The sequence below is a fragment of the Heterocephalus glaber genome, unplaced genomic scaffold (assembly GCF_053883595.1).
Source record: "Heterocephalus glaber isolate CG9 unplaced genomic scaffold, H.glaber_assembly_v1.0 deba00001504, whole genome shotgun sequence".
NCBI classification, from domain to species: Eukaryota; Metazoa; Chordata; class Mammalia; order Rodentia; family Bathyergidae; genus Heterocephalus; species Heterocephalus glaber.
Window position 1 is genome coordinate 49,321,824 of NW_028258324.1, and position 25,753 is coordinate 49,347,576.

The window sequence follows — 25,753 nt, forward strand, 5'->3', positions numbered from 1 at the left end:
TTTCTTTATTATCATTAAAGGATGGTCCATAGACTGGCTGCACCAGAATACACAATCTTGCACCCCAACTCTAGCTAGTGAATTACAATCTTTGGTGAGAGAACTCAAGAATCTCTCCAGGTGATTCTTCTGCCTGGCAGAGTTGAGAAACACTGGCCGGTCATTAGGCGGTTTCTGTTCTTACTGATTTTCTTTGCAAGGGTAATGAGTAGAGGTCTTGGGGCAGTGCTGCTGTGAGCAGGGCTCATAATACCAAGCCACATGCAGTCTGATGACCACTGCCAGCCCCCCTCAGCCTGAACTTCCTTCAAGACACCTCCTCTGTGAAGGCCCCCGATGGCCTCCCAGAACTTTCTTCACAGAGAACTGATCTCTTCATGCTCTGTGTCGAGATGTCTCAGATGAAAGTCCTTCTGCACCTCTCCTAACTGTGAGGGAGGTCTGGCTGTGAACTCTAAGGGCAGACACAGTGAGCCAGTAAGAGTCTGGCACACTGCTGGTGCAGAGAAGAATGGATGAAAAGGATCGTGAGAACCAGCCCAGATTCTGCAGAGGACAAGGAAGCCTCTCCATCCTGGCCCATGGCCCACTGGGAGCCCCTTTTATACAGCAAACAAGCCTGCCCCCTGGAGAGTTTTGGGGATCCAGCTGGGCTGCTGGGCCTCCTCAGGCAACACCCTCTGCCTCTGAGCTTCTCTAAATTGTCAAATTCAGGAAACAAGGGACTGTGGGGCCAAGTAAGGCAGCTGCACAGAGGGCAGACTCAACAGCACCACTGCCCAAAGGGCGGAGGAGCCTCAGACCCTCAGAGAATGCACCAAAACCTAAACACAACTTTATCAAGAGCCTGCCAACCTCTGTGAAATGCCCAAGTCCTTTCCCTCAAAAAGCTGCAGAAACTGTGTGATAAGATAGAAGCCAAATTTGATAAGGCCCAGGGGAAAAATGTATAATGATCTTACAAGCCCTTACTTGCCAAAACATATGAGCTCGTGGGCAAAATGAAAGAATGTGCCTGCACCTTGGGGTCTGACCATCCTGAGGAAGATGAAGAGATGAGGATGCAGGGAAGGAGAAAGAGTGAGGGAAGAGGAGGTGGAGGTACAGTCAAAGGAAGAGCATCCCCACTCTGAACCATTTCATGATACTGAGAAATAAGAGGGGCCAGAGATTGATGAGAAAGCAAAGAAGCAAACAAAGATGTTAAAAATTTTAAAGTATTTACTGACTTAAGAAAGATATAGTTTCCTATTGACCACATCAGCTATTAAAATGTAACATGAATCCATTCTAACATTGCTGTAATATATTCAAGTCAGGTGATCAAATCTTCATGAGCCCCTACATTTTGAATTAGATTTTCATTCTGAACACAATAAATGTATGCAAAAGTATTCACAGTTGAACTTGAAACTACCTTACCATGATCAGTTCTGTGAGGATTGGAAATTGGTCTTTAGCTCTGTAATTTCCTAGAACAGCTAAGGCAGAACCCAAGGAAAATGTTCTTTTGCAACCCAGCTTTACACTGCAGAGAGTGAGGAAAAGGGAAAGCCTGCAACTGGGACAGGGAAGCTGCCCCTTAAGATTCTGAAGAATGTTCTAAAGCCAAGTCTAGGGAAGCAACATGCTTTGGTTAACTTGTTGTATTTTGACTTCTACACCTCTGTTCATTATTTATAATCTTGGAATGGTTTCTGGTAGCATCAGTTTAAAAGGAAGAAAAAAACCCCACAAATGTTTTAAGTATTAGATCACTTTACCTTGCCGTGTGTGTGTGTGTGTGTGTGTGTGTGTGTACCGGGAACTGAACCCAGGACCTTTGCACTGAGCTATATCCCCAGCCTTTTATATTCAATTTTTAAATTTTTGAGACATAGTCTTGCTACATTGCTAAGTTGCCCAGGCTGGGCCCAAACTTGCAATCCTTCTGCCTCAGCCTTCCAGAATGCTGGGATTACAGTTGTTTACCAACATACCCAGCTACCTAGCACTTTAGAAGTATTAATGTGTTGGAAGACATATAAAATGCAATAAATTCTCTAAAACATGTATATCTGGTGTTAAATACTTTGATCTTTATGAAATCTTTTCATCATGTAGCTTTTAGAATGTGAAAATTATCAGAACTCTTCACTGAAAATAATATGTTTGGGAAAAATATATGGTTGAAGAACCAATCCAAGTGTGTGCCTCCACCCCAGCTCAGAAGTAGAACTTGCTTGTTTTCATTATTTTGCAATGTGAATGTGACAAATTAAATTTTTATATTTTATTGATACCTACTCAAATTTTGTTGCTTGAGAACAGAATGGTATATATAGTTAAAGATTTTCAGGAAAAACACATCTACTACAAGGAATTTTGGGGGGAGGGGTTGTGAGTTTTGAGTTGTGTGTAATCCAGAGAACTAAAAGAAACACCACCGTAAAAAGGTTGTTTACCAGAGTGATTTTAAAACTTAATATGAAATATTTTTCCTCTTACACTGTATATTGAGTAAACAAAGTGACTAAGCATATTTTCTTTCTCCTAAAGCTTTCCTAAAAGTTCCTATTTTATAACTCAAAATGCTCTTAGAACTTGAAATGAAATAGACTTATTAAGTAATAATGAATGAGGAGTGAATGTTTGCATAGGTAACAGTCCTTTGAAGCAAGGTACCCATCCATGTAAGCCAAAGGAAAATAATGATGCGTCTGCTCATTGCTTTACTCTAAAACTCAGCAGAGTGCCTGGCATTATAATATGTGTCCAACAAACATCTGCAGAATGAATGAATATATGAAAGTCACACTTAAAATTATATATTTAGCTAGGATGGTAGTGCATTCCTGTAATTCCAGCTACTGTGCAAGGTGAGGAGGGAGAATCACAAGTTTGAGGCCAGCCTGGGCGACTTAGTAAGAACAATTAAATAAAAGGGCTAGGGTGTGCTTGTCTCAACGATAAAGTGCTGGCCTATTGTGTATGAGGCCCTAGGTTCAATCCCGAGTACCACAAAGGAAAAAAAGCCCATAAATTTCATACCTACAAAAATAAATGCACTGGTGTTTTCCAAATATCTGAAATTACTTATCAAGATGTCCATTACTGTATCCAATTAAGAGATTGCTAAAACCTTAGCAAATGCCCAAGAAGAAAATCAAATCTAGAAAATGGCAGACTGTAAGCAAACATACATAAACTGCAAATGGCTCACAAAAGTACAATTATTTAGCCACTGTACTAATAGCCACTGTACTAAGTCTGGATGAAAGTTATCCAAGTAAATTCTTAGGAGAGTCAATGATAAATTAATCTTGTTCAGATACCTGATGATTTAGCTGGGAAATTAAGCCACATTGACATAAGAAGTCAACAGGTATCACATAGTCTATATGCAGGTGCACAGATATGCCAGTGGTTGAAAAATCAGTTTGCAGAAAACCACTGAAGATCCATCTTCACTGGGCTCCAAAGGGCCTTTCTGAGCTTCATTTCCTCCACTCCAGGTCTCAGTCCTCATTCCCTCATTCATCTTTCCTTACTAATTCCCTTTCCTACAGCCTCAATCCTTGTTAATTTAAACTACATGCAAACGGCATCATATAATTTTAAAATCTAAAGGGCCCACAAAAACAGACTCTCTTGGAAAAGAGGAAACTGAGTCCCAGAAAGACAGCTGATAAATCCCAAGTCACTCAGTTACTGACCTGTTTGGGCCAGAACCACATCAGTAGATTGTTAGTTTCATGTTCCTCCAAAATATCTCTATGGAAAGAAACCCTAATTTATCTCAAGCTTTTGCTATCTTATATTTTCTTTCTCTTCCTCTTCATGGCAAAATTCACTAATTCAATACTTATTTTTCTTGTTTTAATTTTTCCATTTGCCTCCCAGACCTAGAACCAGAGCATCCATATGTTGACAGAATCATTCAAATCCTCACTATCTGCAATCTTTGTGGAGATGTCTGATACACTACCATCTGTTTGAATGCCCTCTCCAAAAGTCAGGCTGAAAATTAATGCCACTGTAAGACTATTAAGAGGTGGGGCCCTTAGAAGGTGATTAGGTGATGAATGGATTAAGGCTGTCGTCTCAGGAGTTGGCATCTGATAAGAGGATGCACTGAATGGCTTTGTCCTCTGATCATGTGATGCGTGCTGCCATGTTGTAATGCAGGAAGAAGATCTTCACTGGGTACTGGTGCCATGCTTTCAGACTTTTGGTGCCCAGAACTGTAAGGAATAAACTTCTCTTTATAAATTACCCAATGTGTGGTATTCCGCTATTGCAACAGACACTGGACTTAGACAACATCTCTGGCTTTCTAGGCTTTTGTCTTTTTACATACTTAGAATACAAATATGATAGATTTGGAAGGAAAACTAGGGAACACTGTACTTTCCAAACTGAGTTTTATAGAAAAAGCAGATTGAGGAGGTGATTTTATACTGAGAATTGAAGTATGAAAGGATCTGGGATCAACTCAGATTGGGAAATACAGCACATCAACTCCTGTCTCTGATTCACAAGGCATGTCAGGTATTTTTTTCTTGATGAGGCAAGGTCTCACTAACTTGCCAAGGATGGCTTCAAACTCTAGGGTTCTCCTGCCTCAGCCTCCCAGGATTACAGGCATGTACCACTGCACCAGACTTGTATGTCAGATTTTAAAGACACTGAAAAGTCCTAGTAAGAGAGAAATTTATTTAACTCAACTTAATCTTTTCACGTCTATTAACTTTTCTTAAAAATTGGTTTGGGAAAACCTTGCCTAGTCCAGTCTTGTCCTTTTGCTTTGTTTTGTTTTTGGTACTGGGGATCGAACTCCAGACCTTGAGAGGCAGGCGGCAGAACCACTGAGCTAAATCCCCAGCCCCAAATTAGCATTTTTTTTTTTTGGTACTGGCAATTGAACTTGGGTCTTTGCGCTTGCGTAGCAGGTGGCGAAACCACTGAGCTAAATCCCTGGCCCCAGTCTTGTCCTTTTGTCTTACAAACAAAGCCTTAGTCCTCCTTCATGGCTCCAGCTAGCAAGTCCAGGGTTGGCCATTGTCCTCTGCTGTATCCAGCTTCTTCTGGTTTTCAATCCACCCCATAGCCAACCAACCCTTCACCTGGGATAACTACAATTGTTCATCATATGACCATGGGAGACAGGAAAGGGGCAGGTGCTTGCTCTTACTTCAGCTTGGTCTTACATTCAATATACAGGACATAGGGCTCAACTGGTTGTCTTCACTCACCCAACTATTTGCAATACTAGATGTTGTGACATGGACATGCAAAGACATTCTAAGGACTTGTCTCAGAGGTTCCAAAAACCAGAGGAGCAAGCCCAGAACAAAGTGTCCTAGAGATTTGCAAGTGAGGCCATTCAGATAGTGCCCTAGTCTGGGGAAAGGGCTAAGGGAGTGTGGGCCCCTCCGGAAATTTCACAGTACAGGCCAAACAGCCCACCTTTCTCTCCACCCTTCCTTTTCATTTTCTCCTAACTTCCTAATCTACCTCCTTTTCCCTATTGTCTCTCTTATACCCAATTCTAAAGAAATCAAGATCTCTTTTCCATGTTTTCCCCCTTTAGAGGATATAAAGCTAGGAAGAAGTAACCTGAAGAGGGAGCTTTAAGAACGTGGAAAACATACTTTGCATAAGGATTGGTGGGCCAGCATTTGCATTTCTACAGCTTGCTGTGGGCATTTCCAGAGCAACTGTACAATGAATAAAGAATGAGGATGAGAATTGAAGGGGCCATGTCAGGTGGCCAATTCTCTTTAACATCTCTTTTATCCAACCAAACAGACCTGCTCATGGTTCCCAAATGTGCTCATTCCTAGCAACTTGTTTTTGCTCATGTTTTATATTATTTCTTTGTCTTAACCCCCATATCAGCTTCTCTTGTCTACCTGCAATGTTATTCTGACCCATCGTTTGAGGTACAACTTCAATCCCAGTCTTCCCAAGCCCATTCCAGCTCAGTTTTCCCCATGCCATGTTCACTGCCCTTACTAACTATATTGCCCAACTGAGAAGTGCCCAGGCACGTACTGCATCCCAACATCTCTAGGTCTATGCTCCAATAGTGGTTTACTTGCTGTGCAGTGATGTCTCATCTTCCCAAATAGATCTTGTGTCCCTTGAGCACAGGAACCAACTGGATCACTTATGCAGAATGAAGTTATTTAATAAATAATTGTTAATGATATGAGACATTAAATGAGTGTTTATTTCTGAATACATTATGAGATCATAAACTCATGTTTCAGGGTCAGGGCAACTAATACAAATGAGTAAAACAGGTGTAGGCATCAGGGAGTGGCAAGGCTTGTGGCATTTTGGAAAACAATGCTCTACAGAAGCAGCTGCTGCTCAGACCCTGGTGACTGCAGGAAGGGGAGATTCTGGCTTTGTGCTCCAGATGATGATTTTTTCAAGAGAAGCAGGAAGCCAAGATTGTTACGTGAATTTTCTGGAACTCTAAGTGTTGGCAATAAATTTTTTAAATGTTTAATATATAGTATGAGTGAAAATAACAAGTGCAGATCTGTTTCCCCCTCTCAAGCTTGTTATTAGAAAGTCTGACCACTTCTCACACAGACAATATGCATGATCAACAGTATTCTCTCCTTAAACCTGGACAGTAGCAAAAAAAATCAAAACATAAAATCAGAAGGATTGGATTTTTTTGGTTGTGTTTATTTTGCATTTTAAACTAAGTTAATGCATAGATGCAGTTTACCTGTCAACAAATATGGAAAGCAGAGAGAATCTAAAGGAGCTTTATCGGGGCCTCTCCAGGACTGCAGAGGAGTTTGCTGTTTCCTTTTAAAATTTATTTTCCTTTTAAACTACATAGATTTTCTTTGATTTAATTATAGTTATCTTGATGGAGATAATTATAGTCATTCTTGGGGGAAATCAGAAAATGAAGGACAAGGCTTAATTTTTGAGATAATTGCTAAATTAGAATTCAAAGAAAAGATGAAAGAAAAATTTTAAAAGACAGTATTATATGTATGTCACATATATATAGTATTATATGTCATATATATATATGCCATATATATATGCCATATATATATATATCCCAAGCCGCCTAAATGCTGTCTCCCTGAGTACTCAACCAAGGATGCAAGGATGTTGCTACCTGCACTCAGTGCCAGGAAGGAGGCTATTAACAGCTCGGTGTTATGAGAGGTGCCCAATTCCCCTTCCTTGACGTTGGCAGGTTAAGTGCTCCGTGGCAACCCCGAATTACTCCGGGTAAGCAGGGCTCTGCAACCCATGCAGGAGTGGAAACTTATCGTCCTTACAGAAACAGAAAACCAAAGCATGTAAATGGCTTCACCTCCGCAAAGGGGCTGGGAGTTCACATGTATGACCTAAGGTGGCTCCACTGACTAAAGTGTTTTTCACAAATGTTTTCAAAGACCTTGGTTCACTTGTTAACTACCTTCAGTGGGCATAAATCCTCTTTGCCCGAAGTTGAATTTGCATTCTGGGAAAGCTGAAGTCTTTCTGGGACAAGTTGTGTGGGACAGCTGAAGCTTTAATTGTGTTCATGGTGAGAGTATAAAGCACTGCTATTTACCCGGACCTCCTCAAATGAACTGGATTGAAATCTGTAAGGATCTGTTGTAGATGTGCTAGCAATGACATCACCATCATTAGGTCAGAATCACAGCAGTGCACTTGAAGGAACAGGCAGACCGTTAACAAGCCCTGCATTTCCCTGCAGTAGACTGGAAACACCAGAGGACTGAAGTAGGCCAGACTATAATCCCTTCTTAGTCACGCACCTGCTATATGAGTTTGGGGGAAAATATTTAACCTCTCTAGCATTTCTTTTTTTAATTTTTAAAATAACTTTATTATCAAACACACACACATATACAAAAAATTAAAACCATTCAAAGAAGAACAATGCAAGGGGAATAAAACTACAGTAATATTCAAATACAGTAGAACTCAACCAAAACAAAATTGAAAAACACTTAAACATTTTTCCATATAATTTGAAAAAGCACCTCAAGCACCACCAAGACACCAGAGGATGTGATTTGTTTCAGAAAGATCCCCAAAATCAACATTGAACAAATAATGATCTGGAAAAAAAACTCCAGTTAGCTAGCAGACTCCACATAAGCCAAACTTCTCCCTAATTTAAATTTTGATATAGTCAAATGACACGTGATAGAAACACAATCTGAGAAATATGTTATTAGGCCATTTCATCTGTGTGTATCCTTAATTACACTTTCAGTTTCTCACACTAGAGAAACTATTCAGTATTTACACATGTGTGTCCTATTTATTTCACTTAAGAAGATGGCCTCAATATGCATCCATTTAGCTATAAATGTCTCTAGTTTCTCCTTCTTTATGGCTGAGTAGTACTCCATTTTACAAAAAAACATCTTCTTTATCCAGTTTCCAGTTGATGGGCACTTGGGCTGTTTCCAAGCTTTCACTATTATGAACTGTGCCACTATAAACATGGGTGCACATATATCATTGTGGTATGATTCTTTTAATTCTTTTGGGAAGATACCCAACAGGGGAATATTGGGTCAAATGGGACCTCTAAGCCTAGTTCTTTGAGGTATCGTCATACTGATTTCCACAGTGGTTGCACCAGTCTGCACTCCCACCAACAAAGGAGAAGGGTTCCTTTCTCCCCACACCCTCGCCAGCATTTGTTATTAGATGATTTCTTAATAGCAGCCATTCTTCCTGGGGTGAGGTGGAATCTCAGTGTTGTTTTCATTTGCATTTCTCAAATAACCAGTAATGTTGAACATTTTTTCATATATTTATTTGCTGCTTTAAATTCTTTGTCTGAGAAATGTCTGTTCATTTCAGATGCCCATTTTTGAACTCAGTCTTTGAATTTGGGGGGTCTGACTTTTTTCAGTTCTTTATATATTCTAGTTAGTAGTCCTTTGTCTAAGGTACAGTTGCTGAACATTTTTCCCCACATTGTAGGTTGTCTCTTAGCTCTGGTGGTGGTTTCTCTTGCAGTGCAGAAGCTTTTTAATAAGATAAGATTCCAGTTGTTGAGTCTTTGTGCAAGTTCCCGTGCCACTGAGGTCTTGTTCATAAAGTCTTTTCCTATACCAATATCTTCAAGAGTTCTATCTAACTTATCTTCCAGCAAATTTAGTGTTTCTGTTTTAATATTTAAATCTTTAATCCACTTCAATCCACTTAATTTAGTGGATCCACTTAATTTAGTGCATGGTGATAGGTATGGGTCTAGTTTTAATCTTTGACAGGTTGAAATCCAGTTTTCCTAATACCATTTATTAAATAGGCTATCTTTCCTCCAATGAGGATGGTTGGCTCCTTTGTCAAAGATGAGGTGGCTAAGTATACCTTTTGTTGTTTCTGTATCTTCTAATCTATTCCACTGATCCTCAGGTCTGTTTCTTTGCCAGTAGCATGCTGTTTTTATCACAGTAGCTTTGTAGTATAGTTTCAAGTTGGGGATTGTAATACCCTCAGCCATATCTCTGTTGCCTAAAATTGCTTTTGCTATCCTAAGTCTCTTCTGGTTTCAAATGAATTTTTGGATTGTTTTCTCTAGTTCTGTGAAATATATTGTTGGAATTTCAATAAGTATTGCATTAAACCTATATAATAGTTTTGGAAGTATGGCCATTTTCACTATATTGGTTCTTCCTATCCCAGAAGAAGGGATGTCTTTTCATTTTCTTATATCCTCCTTAATCTCCTTTTCCTAAGTGCTATAGTTTTCAGTGTAGAGGTCTTTTGCTTCCTTTGTTAGATTGATTCCTAGATATTTCATTTTTTTGGATGCTATTGTAAAAGGAATTATTTCCCTAATTTCTCTCTCAGTGAGTCTATTATTTGTATATAAAAAGGCTATTGTTTTTTGAGTGTTGACCTTATATCCAGATACTCTATTGAATCTGTCAATTAAGTCTAGAAGTCTTTTGGCAGAGTATTTTGGATCTTCTATGTAAAGTATCATATCATCAGCAAATAATGACAGTTTAACTTCTTCCTTTCCTATTTTTATTCCTTTTATTTCTTTCTCTTTTCTAATTGCTGTGGCTAATCTTTCAAGAACAATATTAGACAGGAGTGGTGATAGTGGGCATCCTTGTCTTGTTCCTGATTTTAGCATGAAAGTTTTCAGCTTTTGACCATTTTGTATGATGTTGGCTGTTGGATTTTCATAGATAGCCTTAATTAGCTTGAGGTAAAGACCTTCTACTCCAATTTTCTGTAGGGTTTGTATCATGAATGGGTGTTGGATTTTGTTGAATGTCTTTTCTGCATCTATTGAGATGATCATATGGTATTTGTCCTTGACTCTGTTAATATAGTGTATTACGTTTATTGATTTAGGAATGTTGAACCATCCTTGCATTCCTGGGATAAATCCAACATGGTCAGGGTGTATGATCTTCTTGATGACCCTCTGTATTCTGTTTGCCAGTATCTTGTTGAGGATTTTTGCATCAATATTCATTAGGGAGATTGGCCTATAGTTCTCTTTTTGTGTTGTTGTATCTTTCCCTGGTTTTGGTTCTTTTTTTTTTTTTTTTTGGTACCGGGGATTGAACTCAGGACCTTGCACTTGTGAGGCAGGCGGTGGCACCACTGAGCTAAATCCCCGGCCCAAAGAAGCAACTTTAAACTGTTTTTTTTTTTTTTTTTTTTTTTTGGCACCGGGGATCGAACTCGGGTCCTTGTGCTTGCGTAGCAGGCGTTGAAACCACTAAGCTAAATCCCCAGCTCCCTGGTTTTGGAATCAAAGTAATACCTGCTTCCAGGAATGAATTTGGAAGCTTTGTTTCCCTTTCAATTTCCTTGATGAGCTTAAAGAGTAATGGCGATAGTTCTTCTTTAAATATCTTGTAGAATTCAGCAGTGAAGCCATTATGACCTGGGCTTTTCTTTGTTGGTAAATTTTTTTATTACATTTTCAATTTCACTCATTGTAATTGGGGTGTTTAGAATTTCTTTATCTTCTTCATTTAACTTTGGTAATTCGTATGTATCTAGGAATCTGTCCATTTCTTCTGTGTTTTCCATTTTATTAGAGTACAGGTTCTCAAAGTAGGTATTGATGATGCTTTGGATTTCTCCTAGATCTGTTGTGACTTCACCTTTTTCATTCTTGATTGCATGGATTTGAGCCTTTTCTTTCCTTTTTTTGATAAGGTTGGCTAAGGGTTTATAGATTTTACTTATTCTTTCAAAAAACCAACTCTTTGATTCATTCATTTTTTGTACCATTCTTTTAGTCTCCATTGCATTGATTTCTGCTCTGATCTTTGTAATTTCCTCTCTTATACGAGCTCTCTAGTATTTCTTAAAATAAGTGTATCTTGAAGTATAAAACTAAAGAGTATGAGAACAGGGATCATGCTTATTTACTGCTCTTTATCCAGTATAATGCTGTTAATGATATGCAATAAACATTCATTGAAGGGAAGTAGAAGAATTCCAGTGTCAACTGTTTTCAAAGAAATTCCAATTAAATGAAGTACCTATGTAAGGTATTCAATTAATAGGCTTTTAAAAAACAGTTATTTACAGGACCCAGTCATAGTGGCACACACCTATAAACCTAGCACTCTGAGAGGCTGAGGTAGGAGCATTGCAATTTCAAGTTCAGCCTGGGTAACGTAGCAACTTAGTGATATTCTGACTCAAAATAAAAAAATAAAGGACTGGGCATGAAGCCCAGTGTGAAGGCCCTGGGCTCAATTCCTAGTACTGCAAGTAAAAAGAAAAACATACACACACACACACACACGTGCACGCGCATGCCTGGGCCTATAGCTAAGTGGTAGAGTACTTGCCTAGGATGTGTGAGGTCCTGGATTCAATGTTCAGCACCACATCCCCCTACCCTCCAAAAAACTAGTTACAACAGCTCAATAGCTCATTCTACAAAAGAGTACAGCACAACTGGCATTCTCTCATATTGCTATTCACTGTTTAAATTGGAAAATAACTTTAAAATAAGAAACAAGACCTGCAGAGATATTTACAGCCTTTGATCTAGTAGGTCTACATTTTGGGAAACTTTTGAGAAAAATACAAAAACAAAAAGACTATATATATAAATATTTTCACTGTAACTTTTTTTTAAATACTAATCAGTACAATAACAAGATCAGATTATACACTCATTAGGGAGATGAAGTTAAAAGTTTTATTTATTTCGTTTTGTTTGGTTTGGTACCGGGGATTGAACTCAGGCCATTGTGCTTTCGAGGCAAGCAAAAGAACCACTGAGCTAAATCCCCGGCCACTGTAACATTTCTTATGGTGGCAGGTACCACACAGTATAAATTTTTGGTATTAGGAGAGTTTTAAAAAATGGCACAAGTTCTTTGATGCATTCATTAAAAAGAGAACTGGGAATACTATGCATTAATAGTCTGCTAAATCCTTCTAATAAAACTTTAAGTAAAATAGGTAGTACATCTAACAAAACAAGACAACATATACGAGAAAGACAGAGACAGAGAAAAGAGAGACAAAGACAGACAGAGACACAGAGAGAGAGAATAGAAATATAACAAAAAGCAAATGGTAGTTATACTCAGGTGAGGTTGTGGGTGATTTGTTTACATTTTCCAAAATGCCTATGACATGATTATTAACCTTTTAAAGGAAAAATAATTCAGTCAATTTACTAAAGGAATTATGGTTCTGTGGAGAAATATTTAAAGCAGCCATGACACCCAGGGATTATAGAATTTAAACACTCTGACACACACCCACTATCCAAATATACCCTTTACCTACTCATAATACTATCCACTGCTTCCCTGTCTGCACCTTGCCTATACAGCTTGTCTGGTGAAGCCCCTGGACACGTCCCTTCTTCTCCAGTACTCAGCCTGGAGAAACAGAATTACTTAGGGAGAGAAAGTACACAGAAGCAGTAGTACACTGAAGTAGTATGTGTGCTGCCAAAGTGAGCACAATACACGTAAGTAGTTAAAAGGTAGTTCCCAATGACAAGATGAAAGAACTAGAAAAGAAGGCAAAGAAAGAAGAGGCTGGAATAAGAGAAGAAAATACAGCAAGTCAAACCAGACTGGGTAGTTGAAACAAAAGGTCAAGTTCTCCAACCAAAGGCTCATCCCTTCAATGAACACACAAGCAGCTTTTGTCTCAAGGCATCGTAGCTGCCAACAATTTCAGTGTTCATTTCAAACTTTACTCAAACAATGACTTTCTAAATCAACATGTTAGGGATGCAATGAGACAGACTTGAAGTTTTTTGTGGGAGACAAAATGCTAAACAACAGTAGAAAACCAAACAACAGTAGAAAAATAAATTAAAAGATAGTTCTCAATCAAATTGTATTAACTGGTCAATACAGGTTTGTTCTCTCTCCCTCCCACACCATCCACCCTATCCCTTCAGTGCTGAAGATCAAACCCAGAACTTTGTGTATACTAGGCAAGTACTCAAGCAGTAAGCTGCACCCCTAGCTCTGTAACACAAATATTCTTGAGTAGTCTAAGCCTTTTTCACCACCTAGTACTTATTCTTGAAAAATCATACAGTGGTTGTATGCTTTCATGGCCCTGCTGTTAGCTTATTGAAAGTGATTACAAATAAGAGTGTAATTGTCTTTTTTAAAATATGGGAACACTTCATAAATTTGTACATTATCCTTGTTCAGGGGCCCTGTTAATCTGTATTATTTCGATTTTACTACATGTGCTGCTGAAGCAAGTATAAAGGATCTTAACTGAAGGCAGTCTAGTCCCACCCATGGGTCTGCTAGGTAAGATCTCCATTTTTTTATTTTATACTTTCAGAAACTCAGTAGAAGTAGTTTCCTGTATGTGCTAGGCTTTCCCCAACCTGGGATTTCCACCTCTGCTGCCTCTCTCCTCTCCTCACATGCCCTTCCTGTCTGGCTGCTCCATGCTCCTTCTCATCCTTTGAGACCCAGCCCAGCATCATTTCCTCAGGTCCCTCTGCCCAAGTTCCTCAGACACGGAGGGGATTTCCTCTCTGGCCCCCAGTGCCTGTTGCACACCATAGATGGAAGAGCTCGGCAAGCTTTGCAGGACTGCCTACTTCTTGGTTTTTCATGGTGTGAAAACCTCTGGGTGTCTGCAGTATCTGGCACATTCCGAGTGACCAATAAATGTGTCTGAAGATGTACTTGCACTTTAGAAAATGAATAATGCATCATTTCCCTCCATGGACAGAAAGAGGAAGTGCTGTAACAGAATATGACACTATTCATTTCATTTCAATGCGCATAAAGACCCCGAAAATAAACTTGCATCTCCCATGTGCATATAAAGCCATAGGAATCAATTTTTATTCTAGCCACTTTAAGGACTGAGATATATACAACTTAAGAAATGCTACCTATGATTGCTCCCCACTCTCTGTAGCTTGAAAATAGAAACAAAACAAAAAACCCAAAAGGGGTGATTGAAGGTAGCATAAAGACACTTCTGTAACCACTGAGAGCAGCCTAATGAAAAATCCAACTTTTTAAACATTTGCTTGTTTATTTATTTACTTGTTTGTTTGTTTTGGGAATACTGAGGACTGAACCAGGGTTTCACACATGCTAGGCCAACTCTACCACTGAGCCATACTTCTAACATAAAAGTCTCTCTTTTTTTGAGACAAAGTCTTGGTATATAGTTCACTATCTTTGACAAAAATACAGTATGAATATTTAATATTTTGTTTCCAAAAAACCCCTGTAAAGTCTAAATAAATGTATTTTGCCTCAAGTTTCTCTTTTAACATTAATACCCTGTAAGACTAAAATCTTCAAATACAGGATATACCCCTCTGAGTGATGAATTTTTAATTTAAATTGCATGACCAATAGGAACGAGTCTGGAGTGGCAGGGTGGAGTGGGAAGGGGAGAAGAGGCCAACCACCGTAGGACACTGCTGAATATGGGTGAAAGAGCCCCAAATCCAGCAGACCGTGTTCGCAGCCAGCCTTACTAAACAGTCTTGGGTCCCTGAACAAGTTACGTAACTTTGTTAGAACTCTATTTTTTTTCTCCAAAACTAAAGATATTACTATTTTACAAAGTGGTTGCACTTATTATTCAGTAAGTGGATCCACTGTTATGCTGAGGCCTCAGAAAAAGATCCCATCTCAGAATAGGCACAGACAGGAAAGAATGAGGTTACCCTATTAATATGCATAGCTTCTGTTCTTGTGTATTAGTTAACATTTTTTTTTTGGTACCGGGGATCAAACTCGGGTCTTTGCGCTTGTGCAGCAGGCGGCGAAACCACTGAGCTAAATCCCCGGCCCCTAGTTAACATTTTTTAAACCACAAAAAATTTTAAAACAGTGAGGTAAACCTCTCACACTCTAAAAAGTAGACTTTGAAATGTCTAGACAAAGGGTACATCGGGTGCCAAGGCAGGGGTGGTATTTTGGGGCAAGCAGCTTAGAAAAGGGTGTCTCAGTAATTTTTCATGGGTTATTAATTAATTATCCCACTGAAAAGGAAAAGGTGGAATGATATGAAATAAATTGGGAATTTGCTAGTGATCTTTAAGAAGATACTCTGGAATTATAATTAATATTTAGCTAGAAGTAGGTAGACAATGCATTATAAATTAAAAGACTAGTTTAATTCAGTAAAACTATTATGAGGAAGTTAAAGACAGAAAACATGAAGGCTTGCAAAAAAAAGTTTCACAGGCCAACGAAAATCCATTTTTAGCAACATCCCAGTCAAAAGCACCTGGAAGCACTGGGTCTGTCCCTTGGGGAAGACTGAAAGAAAGCAAAAACATGAATTTCTATTTTCTTTCTATTATATCTATCATGTATGATTTTCAAACAAAAACAATGAGAGGAATTCTGTCTATGACAGATGAGAAAGCTGATGATTTGGTAGGGAGCCTGTGCATTAAGGAGTATTTAATATGAGGAAGAAACATACAACAATCATAAAAAGAAAGTGTTAGCAGAGCGTAGAAAATGTAGGCTAATGTTGTGGGGGAACAGAGACGGCTTTTCACTTGAGGTTGAAAGATGTGTGGGATGTTGGCAAAGAGAGCAGGGAGACATGCCAGTCAGACAGGACAAGAGGAAAGGTGTCAGACTCAAACGTAAGCTCTTCATGGATACCTTGAGGTTGGAGTCAGCAGAGTGTGCCAGCTGACAACTTTGTGCTTTTATTCCAAGGCAAGCTGGGGAGTGTGTGAAGGGGGTTCCGTCAGATTGGAGCACCCAGGATGGAGAGCACAGGGTCCTTTCTACCACACTGACTCTATTAGGCCGAACTGTTCAAGTTAATAATAAAGAAAGAAACAAACAAAGAAAATATATATAGTGTGTGTGAACATCTATCCAGGTCTATCTGGAAATAATTGTGTTTTCAAACCACTGTCCTGAGCTGGGCATAGTGGTGCATGCCTGTAATCCCAGCTACTCAGAAGACTGAGGAAGGAGGATCACAAGTTTAAGGCCACCCTGGACAACTTAGTGAGAGGTGGTCTCAAGATAAAAAATAAAAAGGCCTGGGGTTGTCGCTCAGTTACCACTTGCCCCTTGGTTCTATCCACCAAATAAATGAATATTTTAAAAAATAATACATTATTTTTTACCCTAGATGTGTATAACTTGGGGACCATCTGAGTTTAATAGGAATGATAATAAAAATGAATTTAAGCAGCTACAGACTGTAGAGAGGTGAGGTACGCAACAGGTTCACTCAAATGGTTTATAGGTAGGTCAGCAGATGTTGATATTTAAGTGTGTTACAAAAATAAGACTGAAAACCATTTCTTATAACTATTCAAAACTCAGTAGAGTTGGCATTCTGTTAGAGAATCACTTGCATAACTCTTCATAAATCTTGTCACTTCTGTCCCTCAAGCCCACACAGATTCTCCGCAAATTGCTTCCAGTATCCCCCAGTATATAAGAGACTCACAATCACCAGTATAGATTAAGTGTATATGATCAAAAAAAGGTCAGCCTACAAAGACTGTGCTTCGGACAGAGTTATCAAGAGCATTACCATGGCATGGCCTGGCAGGGAAAGCATGACCCTAGGAGCTTGGGAACTACCATTCCGTTCCCTATAACGAATCTTGCGATCTCAAGGAGGTCATGACCTTTTCTGAGCCTCAACTTCTCTCAACTGACAAGCGGAAATAACAATCTCAACCACTTACTGTAAAAAATTAATTAAAATCAGGGGCTATAAGTGAAACTGTTTATAAAACCTAGAGTGCAATATAAATACAAAGCCTAATAAAAACTGGTGCTCCTGAAGGTCTGTCAGTGCTAGCCTCCTCCTCTCGCCACTGGTATCACCCACAGGAACCCCGGGTAAGATCCCCCGTCTTGCTCTCACCCCATACACATTCATTTCCGCTACTTTCACATCACTCGTTTGCTGGTGAGCCCTGAATCCGTATCTATCTCCACCTTAGAGTTCCCTGCTGGACCCCGGGCCTGTATACGTAGCTATATGGAACCACCATCCCGGGACTGGTCCCCATGGCACTTCACAACAAGGCTCCAAACTCTCTATCTTCACCCTTAGACCTGCTCTTTCTCCCAGATTGTGGTCATTGTCACTATTATTCCAGTCTGTCCAGGGGTCGTCTTGGCTCCTTTCTCTCCTTCACTCCACTCCATGCCCTACAGCCGCATCGCCCCTCCATAGCTCATGCTCTCACCTGGATTAGTGGGGCCCAAATCATCTCATGCCTTCATTTCTGCTTTCTTCAATTCTAGGCACTACAGTGCCACTGTGAAGGACTGTTCCAAAATACGTATTGAGCACATTCCTTCCCTGCTAAAAATCTGTCTGTGGCTCCTTTTGCCCACAGAGCTCTTCATTACCTGACCCACCCATGCGTCTGTTCTGTCTCTCTCTTTGACCTCTGAACATTAAGCTCTGGCCCGTCTAAACTGTTTTCAGTGCCTTCATTGTACCATCATCTCCCTTTGGGACATTCTGCTGTTTCTGGCTGGAATGTCCCTTTCACTCCTCTCTCTCTTCCCTCACTTCCTTCCCTTGGCCAGTTCCTAGGGAATCTAGCACAACAGATAAGCTCTAGGGCTCAGAACTAAGAAGGGCTAGAGCTGAATCTAGGCTCCACCTCTATGAACCATGCCATCTTATGCAAGTTACTTTCTTTGCATTTCAGTTCCCTTGTGTCAGATAAAGAAAAATAAGACACCTGCCTGACATTCTTGAAGTATGACTAAATGAACTTTGTGCAAAGCACATAGCACAGTACCTGATATAGAGTAGATACCATGTTGAAAAGATGTTATTTTACCATAAACCTTCAACCTTGTAACTCAGATTAGGCAACAGTGTGAAAGGGAAACATGCCCTATGCCCAGGTACATTTTAGACACCCGTTTGAAGGCTTTTGTAGGAACCGATAAATGCCTCTTCTACCACAGCTCTTCTTCCATCATTGAAGTGTGCCCTGTGTCATGGTCAGTTGGTTTATCTCTCTTCACTTGACTATAAGGTCCTCAAGATTAGGTATCTCTCTTATTCATTTGTTCTACCATCTTCTTGAATTGTAATTTAGTTAATATTTATTGAATATAGTCAGAGGCATAGCTCACATGCTTAGCATCCACAAAGGCTGGGTTCAATCTCTAACACACACACACACACACACATATACACACACACATGCATGTGCACACACACATACAAGTATTAGATAAGTGATCATTTCAAGATGGTAGGATTTTAATTTCATTCTGGATACCCTGAAAGACATTTTTTTTAAGATTTCATAATATGACACACCTTAGGTTAGCTAGGCAATATGGCCAGGTTTGTCGCTTGGAAATTCAATGACATTTCTTCATTCTTTAGAACCCTAAAATGAAGGAGAATAATAAGTGGTAGATGGTTCCCACATAGTTTTATAAGGAAGTGAAAATAAATACATGCTCACTATTTTAAAAGAAGTAATTGTGCATAAAAAGAAAATTTACGAATGATGAACTATGCTTTCCCACTTCACAGAAATGTCTTCAGATCAAGCTCAAACTGCATGTTAGACATGGGATGTCCCATTAAAATAATGTAATAATGATGGCATTTCTGCACTCAGGGTTATTTTTGTAGAAGTACTAGAAAAAATAAATTATAGACTATAAATTAGACATTGTCTTACAGTCCTGGTGGCTGAAGCAATCTGACTTTAACGTTCCCTAAGTGCTCTCTGCAGAGACCAACTCAGATTGCTCACCTGCCTGCACTGATAATGGTTAAATGCTGCCCCCAAGTTATTCCTAAAGCCTGTCTGCTCCATGTGTTTAAAGAAAATCCTATCAAATCAGCTAAAAATTACTGTGCTTAGAGAAATCTCCAATTTATATGAAGCAATACACACCATCACAAGTCTGGAAGGTAGGAGACAAAACGTTATATACTAATTTTTGAAAATTAAATTTTCCTGATATTAGTAAAAATTCTAATTCAAAACTGTTATGAAAAAGGCTAGCACTGCAGTTTTGCAGGGTTTCTAGCTGAGTTGTCATTTAAACCACACCCACACAGACCAAAAGCACATCCTGTACAGAGATTTCAGGTGAGGGCACATGAAATTTCACCAAGTTTGGGGACATTTCAGAGAATTAAAAACCTTGATTACATAGACCAAAAGCATTTTCATCTATAGGAAACAGGGAGAACATCGGTAGAAAGGCCAGTGATAGCAATCTCTCTTACATTATGTCACTGAAAAGATTCATAGTACAAGAACTAAGAAGTAAAAGTGGGGTACACTTCACTGGTAAGAGCATGTATTTAGTATACACAAGGCTCTAGGTTCAATCCTCAGCATCCTAAAATAAACAAAGAAAGAAAGAAATCGATAAACAAAGACAAGAGCTAATAGTTTTTTGGGTGTTAGGGATTAAACCCAGGGCTTCTTACATGCTAGGCAAGTTCTACCACAGCACTACATCCCCAGCCCTCAGCTTTTTCATAGCTATAAGTCAACATGGTTTCTCCAACCTACTAGTTGCTTTCACACTATCTGAGCATTTCCTCAAAGCCTCATACAGTAGGCTTTCAATCTGCTTACAAGGAAGTCTAAGTGACTATTTATTAGAATATGCTATCAGGAGATCCAGAATACCTTCTTAACAAGAAATCTGATTTTCTTTTTTTTTTTTTTTGCTTAAATTTTTTTATTGGTACATTTGAGGTACACAATATGTTTACATTTATCATTGGGTGCTCATACCTGTACATGATGTATCTTGGTTCTTATTTTTTCCTCATTACCTGTGCGTCCTTCACCCCTCCACCCTTCCCTATTTATAAAGACTTTGTTTCCATTTTTTCCTTTTCTCATAATTTTTCCTTTCCCTTCTTTCCTTTCCCCTATCCCTCCCAATTCCCCTATCCCTTTGGACCTTTTCTCCCTATTTCAAATTATCAATTATTCATTTTAATCATTTTAATTCTTATTTACACTTTCAGTTTCTCACACTATAGAAGCTATTGGGTATTTACACATGTGTGTCCTATTTATTTCACTTAAGAGTATGCCCTCTTAAGAGTATGGCCTCAATATGCATCCATTTAGCTATAAATGTCTCTAGTTTCTCGTTCTTTATGGCTGAGTTGTACTCCATTTTATACAAAAAAAAAAAAAACACATCTTCTTTATCCAGTCTCCAGTTGATGGGCACTTGGGCTGTTTCTAAGCTTTAGCTATTACAAACTGTGCCGCTATAAACATGGGTGCACATATATCTGTGTGGTATGATTCTTTTAATTCTTTGGGGAAGATACCCAGCAGGGGAATAGCTGGGTCAAATGGAACCTCTAGTCCTAGATCTTCGAGGTATCTCCATAGTGAAGAAATCTGATTTTCTTCATAGAACAATCCCAAAAGTATATACCAAATTGATATGTATATGACCATCTTTTAAGTTGGAAATATGCTCTTGGCCAAAAAAAATCTTAGAATAATTTTTTTATTAATATATGTTCATTGTAAAAAAAACACAGACCTATGGATGTAGCTTGGTACAGAGTGCTTGCCTAGCATGTGTAAGGACCTAGGTTCCATCCCCAGTACCATAAAAAACAAAAACAGACACAACCATTAATATGTGTCTTGATATGAAATGGTATATATGCTGTTTTACAACCTTTTCCCAAAATATACAGTACAAATCTTTCTCAAATCATTTAACATTATTTTACAATATGAGTTTTTACCATCTTTTATTCTTTTTAGGAGGGTGGGGTCAGTCCTAGGGTTCTATATGCTAGGCAAGTGCTTCACCTCTGAGTTACTCCGTAGCCCCCTCTTATATTGTACTTATATCTTTATTCCTTTATATTACGCTGGGGGAAAAATGGTTGTTGAATGTTTCCTCATATTTCTCATAAATGACAGTGCTTTGAAAAGGGCAAGCTGAACAGTTTTTAATCCTGTAAAATGTTTCCATTTTCTATTGTATTTTCTGTGTTGGAGGTTGAACCCAGGACCTCATACATGCTATCCAACCACTTTGCCACTTATATGTCCAGCCCTTAAAACACATTTTTTTTAAAAAAAGTCTGAGACAGGGTCTTGCTGAGCTGCCCAGGGTGGCCTCAAACTTGCAGTCCTCGTGCCTCAGCCTCCCTGGTAGCTAAGATGGATTACAAGTGTGTGCTACCATACCTAGCTAAATGTTTCCAACATCACAACACCAAATTGTGCGTGCTAGGCAAATGATCTACCACTGAGCTACGTCCCCAGCCCTATTTTGCCTATATCCATCATGATTTACAATAAATTCTATAAAGAGTGATTGCTGGGATAGAATAAGTACACTTTTTAGGATCCTGATGGATATTTCAAACCCATCCTCTGAGAAAGTGGTCCCAAGCAGAAGTACACATTTCAGTCCTTTTATCTACAGTGGGAGTACCATTTTTTTAGTCACATGGCACTTACAAATCAGTCTTCAGAATTTCCTCCCTCTCTCCTTTCTTCCCTCTAGTCTCCTTCTCCATCTTCATATAAACTGCTCCTCTGTTTTTTCCAGATCTATTTTCATTTACACTTTTCCACTGTTCCTCTTATAATGTTTCTATTATAACACTGAAATTTGCCTAGCTAGTCTTTATCCCCTTAGACTCTTAGAGCCAAAGTATCAACCAACTAATCTGACAAAGTAATCTATGCTAACATAAAGGGGCTCATTCTCAGGAACATACATACAACATAACTTGAACAGTTTAAGGAAAATACATCATCTATAATAGGAATTCATTTTATAAAGCGATGGTTTTCAAGTTTTCCTACAATAGAAGTTACCTGGGGGAACGTTTTAAAATGTTGCTATGAATACTTATCTCCGGGCTGACTATTTAGCTCAGTGATTCTGCCACCTGTCTCGAAAGTGCAAGGACCTGAGTTCCATCCCCAGTACAAAAAAAAAACCAAACAAACTTATCTCCCACAAATCCTGGATCATTTGGTAAAGGGTGAGATTTGAGCATCAGGATTTTTTTAATGGTTCCCAGAGGATTCCAATGTAGCATCTGTGTTTGAGATGGGTTAAGAGAGAGATCCTCCCTCAGTGGCTTCTTCTTAGATAGTATTAGAGGACCCCAAGCAAGAAGAGTACAGTGGGCACAATCACAGTAAACTGACTCACTGGTCAAGATAAAGGAGATAAGACAGAGTAGTAAGGGGCCAGGCATTTGCCAATGACAACAGAATAAAGCAGCATTTGTGTTCCTTGATGCTAGGTAGGTGCCGCTGTGTCAAGAAGTAGGCCAAGCTTAATCTCTTAAATAGCTTCAATTGCTTTTGCAATTGAAACTAAAATTATTGGAGTAAGAAGGTTTATGCCATGCATGTTAGTGGTAGCTCTCTAGGTTTCAATGATGCAAATTATTTCCCGTTCACATGTTTCACTGTTCCAACAGAGGTGGGCAATCCTACAGATTTCCTACACAATCCACAGTGGATCCTTGGAAACAACTCAGAATAAAAACCAGTACCAGGCATTTTAATATACTATGGGGCTGGAAGCATAGCTCCGTGATACAACACCCACCTAGCCCGAACAAGGCCCAGGGTTTGAACCCTATCTTACAGGGAAAACTCAGCAAAATTATTTTCTTGAGAGGCTGAGGATTCAGCTCAGTGGCACTGTGCCTGCCTAATAAGCACAAGGTCATGAGTTCGATCCCCATCACCAAAAAAAAATTATTTTCTTGAATAGCATATGTTTTCATCTGCTCCGAATGATCTTGCCAATATTTACAATTCTGAAGAGAAATGACAAAAGCCACTTCTCTGTAAACCCAATCAGGTCAGTTCAGAATACGTCACCTCCTCTGCTGGGACCTGGCATTCCCATTCCCAAACAGTCTGCGGGACTACCAAAAGGACCTTATAGCCCAGTGCAGAAAGAAAAGCTTTTCTTCAAACCTGGCTTTTCCAAAATTACTTATGATAAGGAAGACTTCCTTGTGACCTGAAAACCAAGGCTCCTCTCTGCAGCCAACACAGCAGTTTCTTCTTCCCCATTTTCTTTTTCAGTTACTGGAGACAGCCATTTAACGCACCCAAGTAAATACTATTGTTCTCTCGAATCTTTGAAAGGTGTTACTTCCAAATTATATAATTCCACGAGAGAAGAGAGAAATTGCAGGGCTTCCTACATGAAGACTGACTTTCTTGGTATCAATTCTAGAGAAGGAGTTGTGGTTACTATTTCACCATGTCAAATTTTAGTAAGCAGAGGAAATGAATGAACTCTAAAGGTTCACAGACATATCCTAATGGAGGGGAAAAAAAAGGCCTTGGAGGTGGAGAATGTGCTTGGCTTCAGAAAAAAGCAAATTTCTACTAGGAATGTGCTACAACACCCTAATAAGAGGATTTTTAATAAGACAAAGCTCTGAAGACTATGCGCAGGGGAAAAGAATATAAACCCTCCAGGAAAATCAGGGTGTTTTGTTGTTTTTCCTTTGTCTAGTTGTCATTCCCGAAAGGATTTTTATAAAAAGCCCAGGGTTGAGGCGAGGGAAGTGACTTGATTTTGGAAGAGGGTTAAGAGTTTAGATGGGGTAGGCTGCTCGGAAATACTACCCAATCATAGGGTTCAGCTTTGGCCTCAGACTGTAGTTACGACACGAAAAGCAATGCATGGAATAAACTAGTTACCTTTTCTGTCCACGAGGGGAAAACACACACACACACACACACACACACACACACATACACACAAACACATTTATGATGCAGTGGAGAGAAACGCTATTCTTCCAGGTTAAGCCTGGGCACCCCAGCTCCAGCAAAGATTATTGCCTTGTCAGTCAAGGATATAAATGATGGCCAGCAGGCAGAAAACATACAATATGCAAACAAGGGCTAGCAGAGCCTCCACCTCCGCCACCTTTTCAGCCAGCCGGGCCTCCCTGCCTCCCTTCTAGGACTGATCCAAGAGCCACAGATGAAATGAGAGATGGCGCGGCTCCTCTCTGCTACAGCAGCCCTCCCCGCTGTCCCCGGGAAGGGAGCGCCAAGGCCTGGGGACCGGGGGGCCTGCCGGTGCCGCTTCTGCCTTGAAGGAGGCTGCATTCCCCAGAATCAGCGTCTGTTTCCCCCTTCCTAAAACGTTTAAGTCACCCTCTGCGGGCCCCTCGGGGAGAACGAAATTGGGGGATGGAATGGCTTACAAAATGCTGAAGGATCTGGCACTTGGCACTGCAAACCCAGACGGGGACATTTAGGACAGACGAAAGGTGAACCCGCTGGTAAATGCTGTCCAAGAACTTCCCTTCCCCTCTTCCATCACGCAGACGTCAGACCCAGCTCCGTGCCAGCAAGGAGGCGATTGAGACACCCTGGCAGTGTCCAGCTGGGCCACCTTAAAAAGCGATCTCCTGGCTGCACTGGAAGAATACGCACTCTCGGGAGCATGAAATTTTGTTCCCCCATTGAATACTCCTTTAGGAGGAGGGAGACAGAAGCAGCGCCCCGCTGCGCTCACCACTTGCTGTGCGCCCCGGAAAGTCGCGTCCAGGAGCATCAGCTTCCAGGGATCCGACACCGAGCTGGGCAGCGGGATGTAGACGTAGTAGGCGGCCAGCGCCACCAGGGCGGTGAGCAGAACACAGGACGACCTCATCCTCCCGGCTCGGCGCGCGGCTTGACCTCGGCTCGACCCGGAGGAGGCTATGCCACCCGGAGATCTCACTAAGTTTCTGCCAGCCGCAGCGGCCCATTTACGTGTTTCTTATAAACCCGGAGCCAATCACCGGCTGCGCCGGGAGGAAGTGGGGACGGGGACGCGCGGCCTCCTGTTTGTCCTAGCCCGGGGGCCGCGGACGCTCCAGGTTGGAGGACGCGCGGGCGGAGCGCAGCGCTCCCTGCAGGACGCTGGCTGGTACTGCGTGCTGTGGCCTGCGCCACCGCCTGCAGGTCCTTGAGCGCTAGTCCGGTCCTGTCCGAGCTGCGGGTCTCCGTCCACTCTGACTCAAAATGGAGACACTATTGAGAACGGTAATAAAAAGCTCTCCCTCTAGACCCAGAATTGGAATGTGAGCTCTAACGATAAATGAGGGAAAAGAGAGTGACAAATTCCTGTAGCTCAAGCAATGATCCGCCAGCAGTACATCTAGCACCCAAATCTTGGCTTCCAAATTTCATTCTCAATGAAAAGAATCAGGCTCTTTGCCGCAGCTCTTCAGAGAAAAAGCTGATTTCAAGGCCAGGGCAGGCAAATTACAAGATGAGGATGTT

At 40.2% G+C, this 25,753-nt stretch overlaps 1 protein-coding gene and 1 pseudogene across 3 annotated transcripts in view; both read right to left on the reverse strand.

The window, feature by feature from the left end:
• The window catches only part of Nceh1 (neutral cholesterol ester hydrolase 1), an 80,512-nt gene extending 55,140 nt beyond the window's left edge, over positions 1-25,372 (reverse strand). For 2 of the 3 annotated variants that reach the window (XM_021254217.2, XM_004834605.4), the window contains exon 1: positions 25,002-25,372. In XM_021254217.2, the coding sequence (XP_021109876.1) occupies positions 25,002-25,139 (138 nt within the window). In that variant the 5' untranslated portion in view covers positions 25,140-25,372. Of the gene's footprint in view, positions 1-18,783; positions 18,857-25,001 lie in introns of all 3 variants that reach the window. The other variant, XM_087186513.1, reaches the window with a different exon arrangement.
• Positions 13,626-13,723, reverse strand: LOC147825335 (U6 spliceosomal RNA; annotated as a pseudogene).
• Positions 25,373-25,753: the final 381 nt, after the last annotated feature.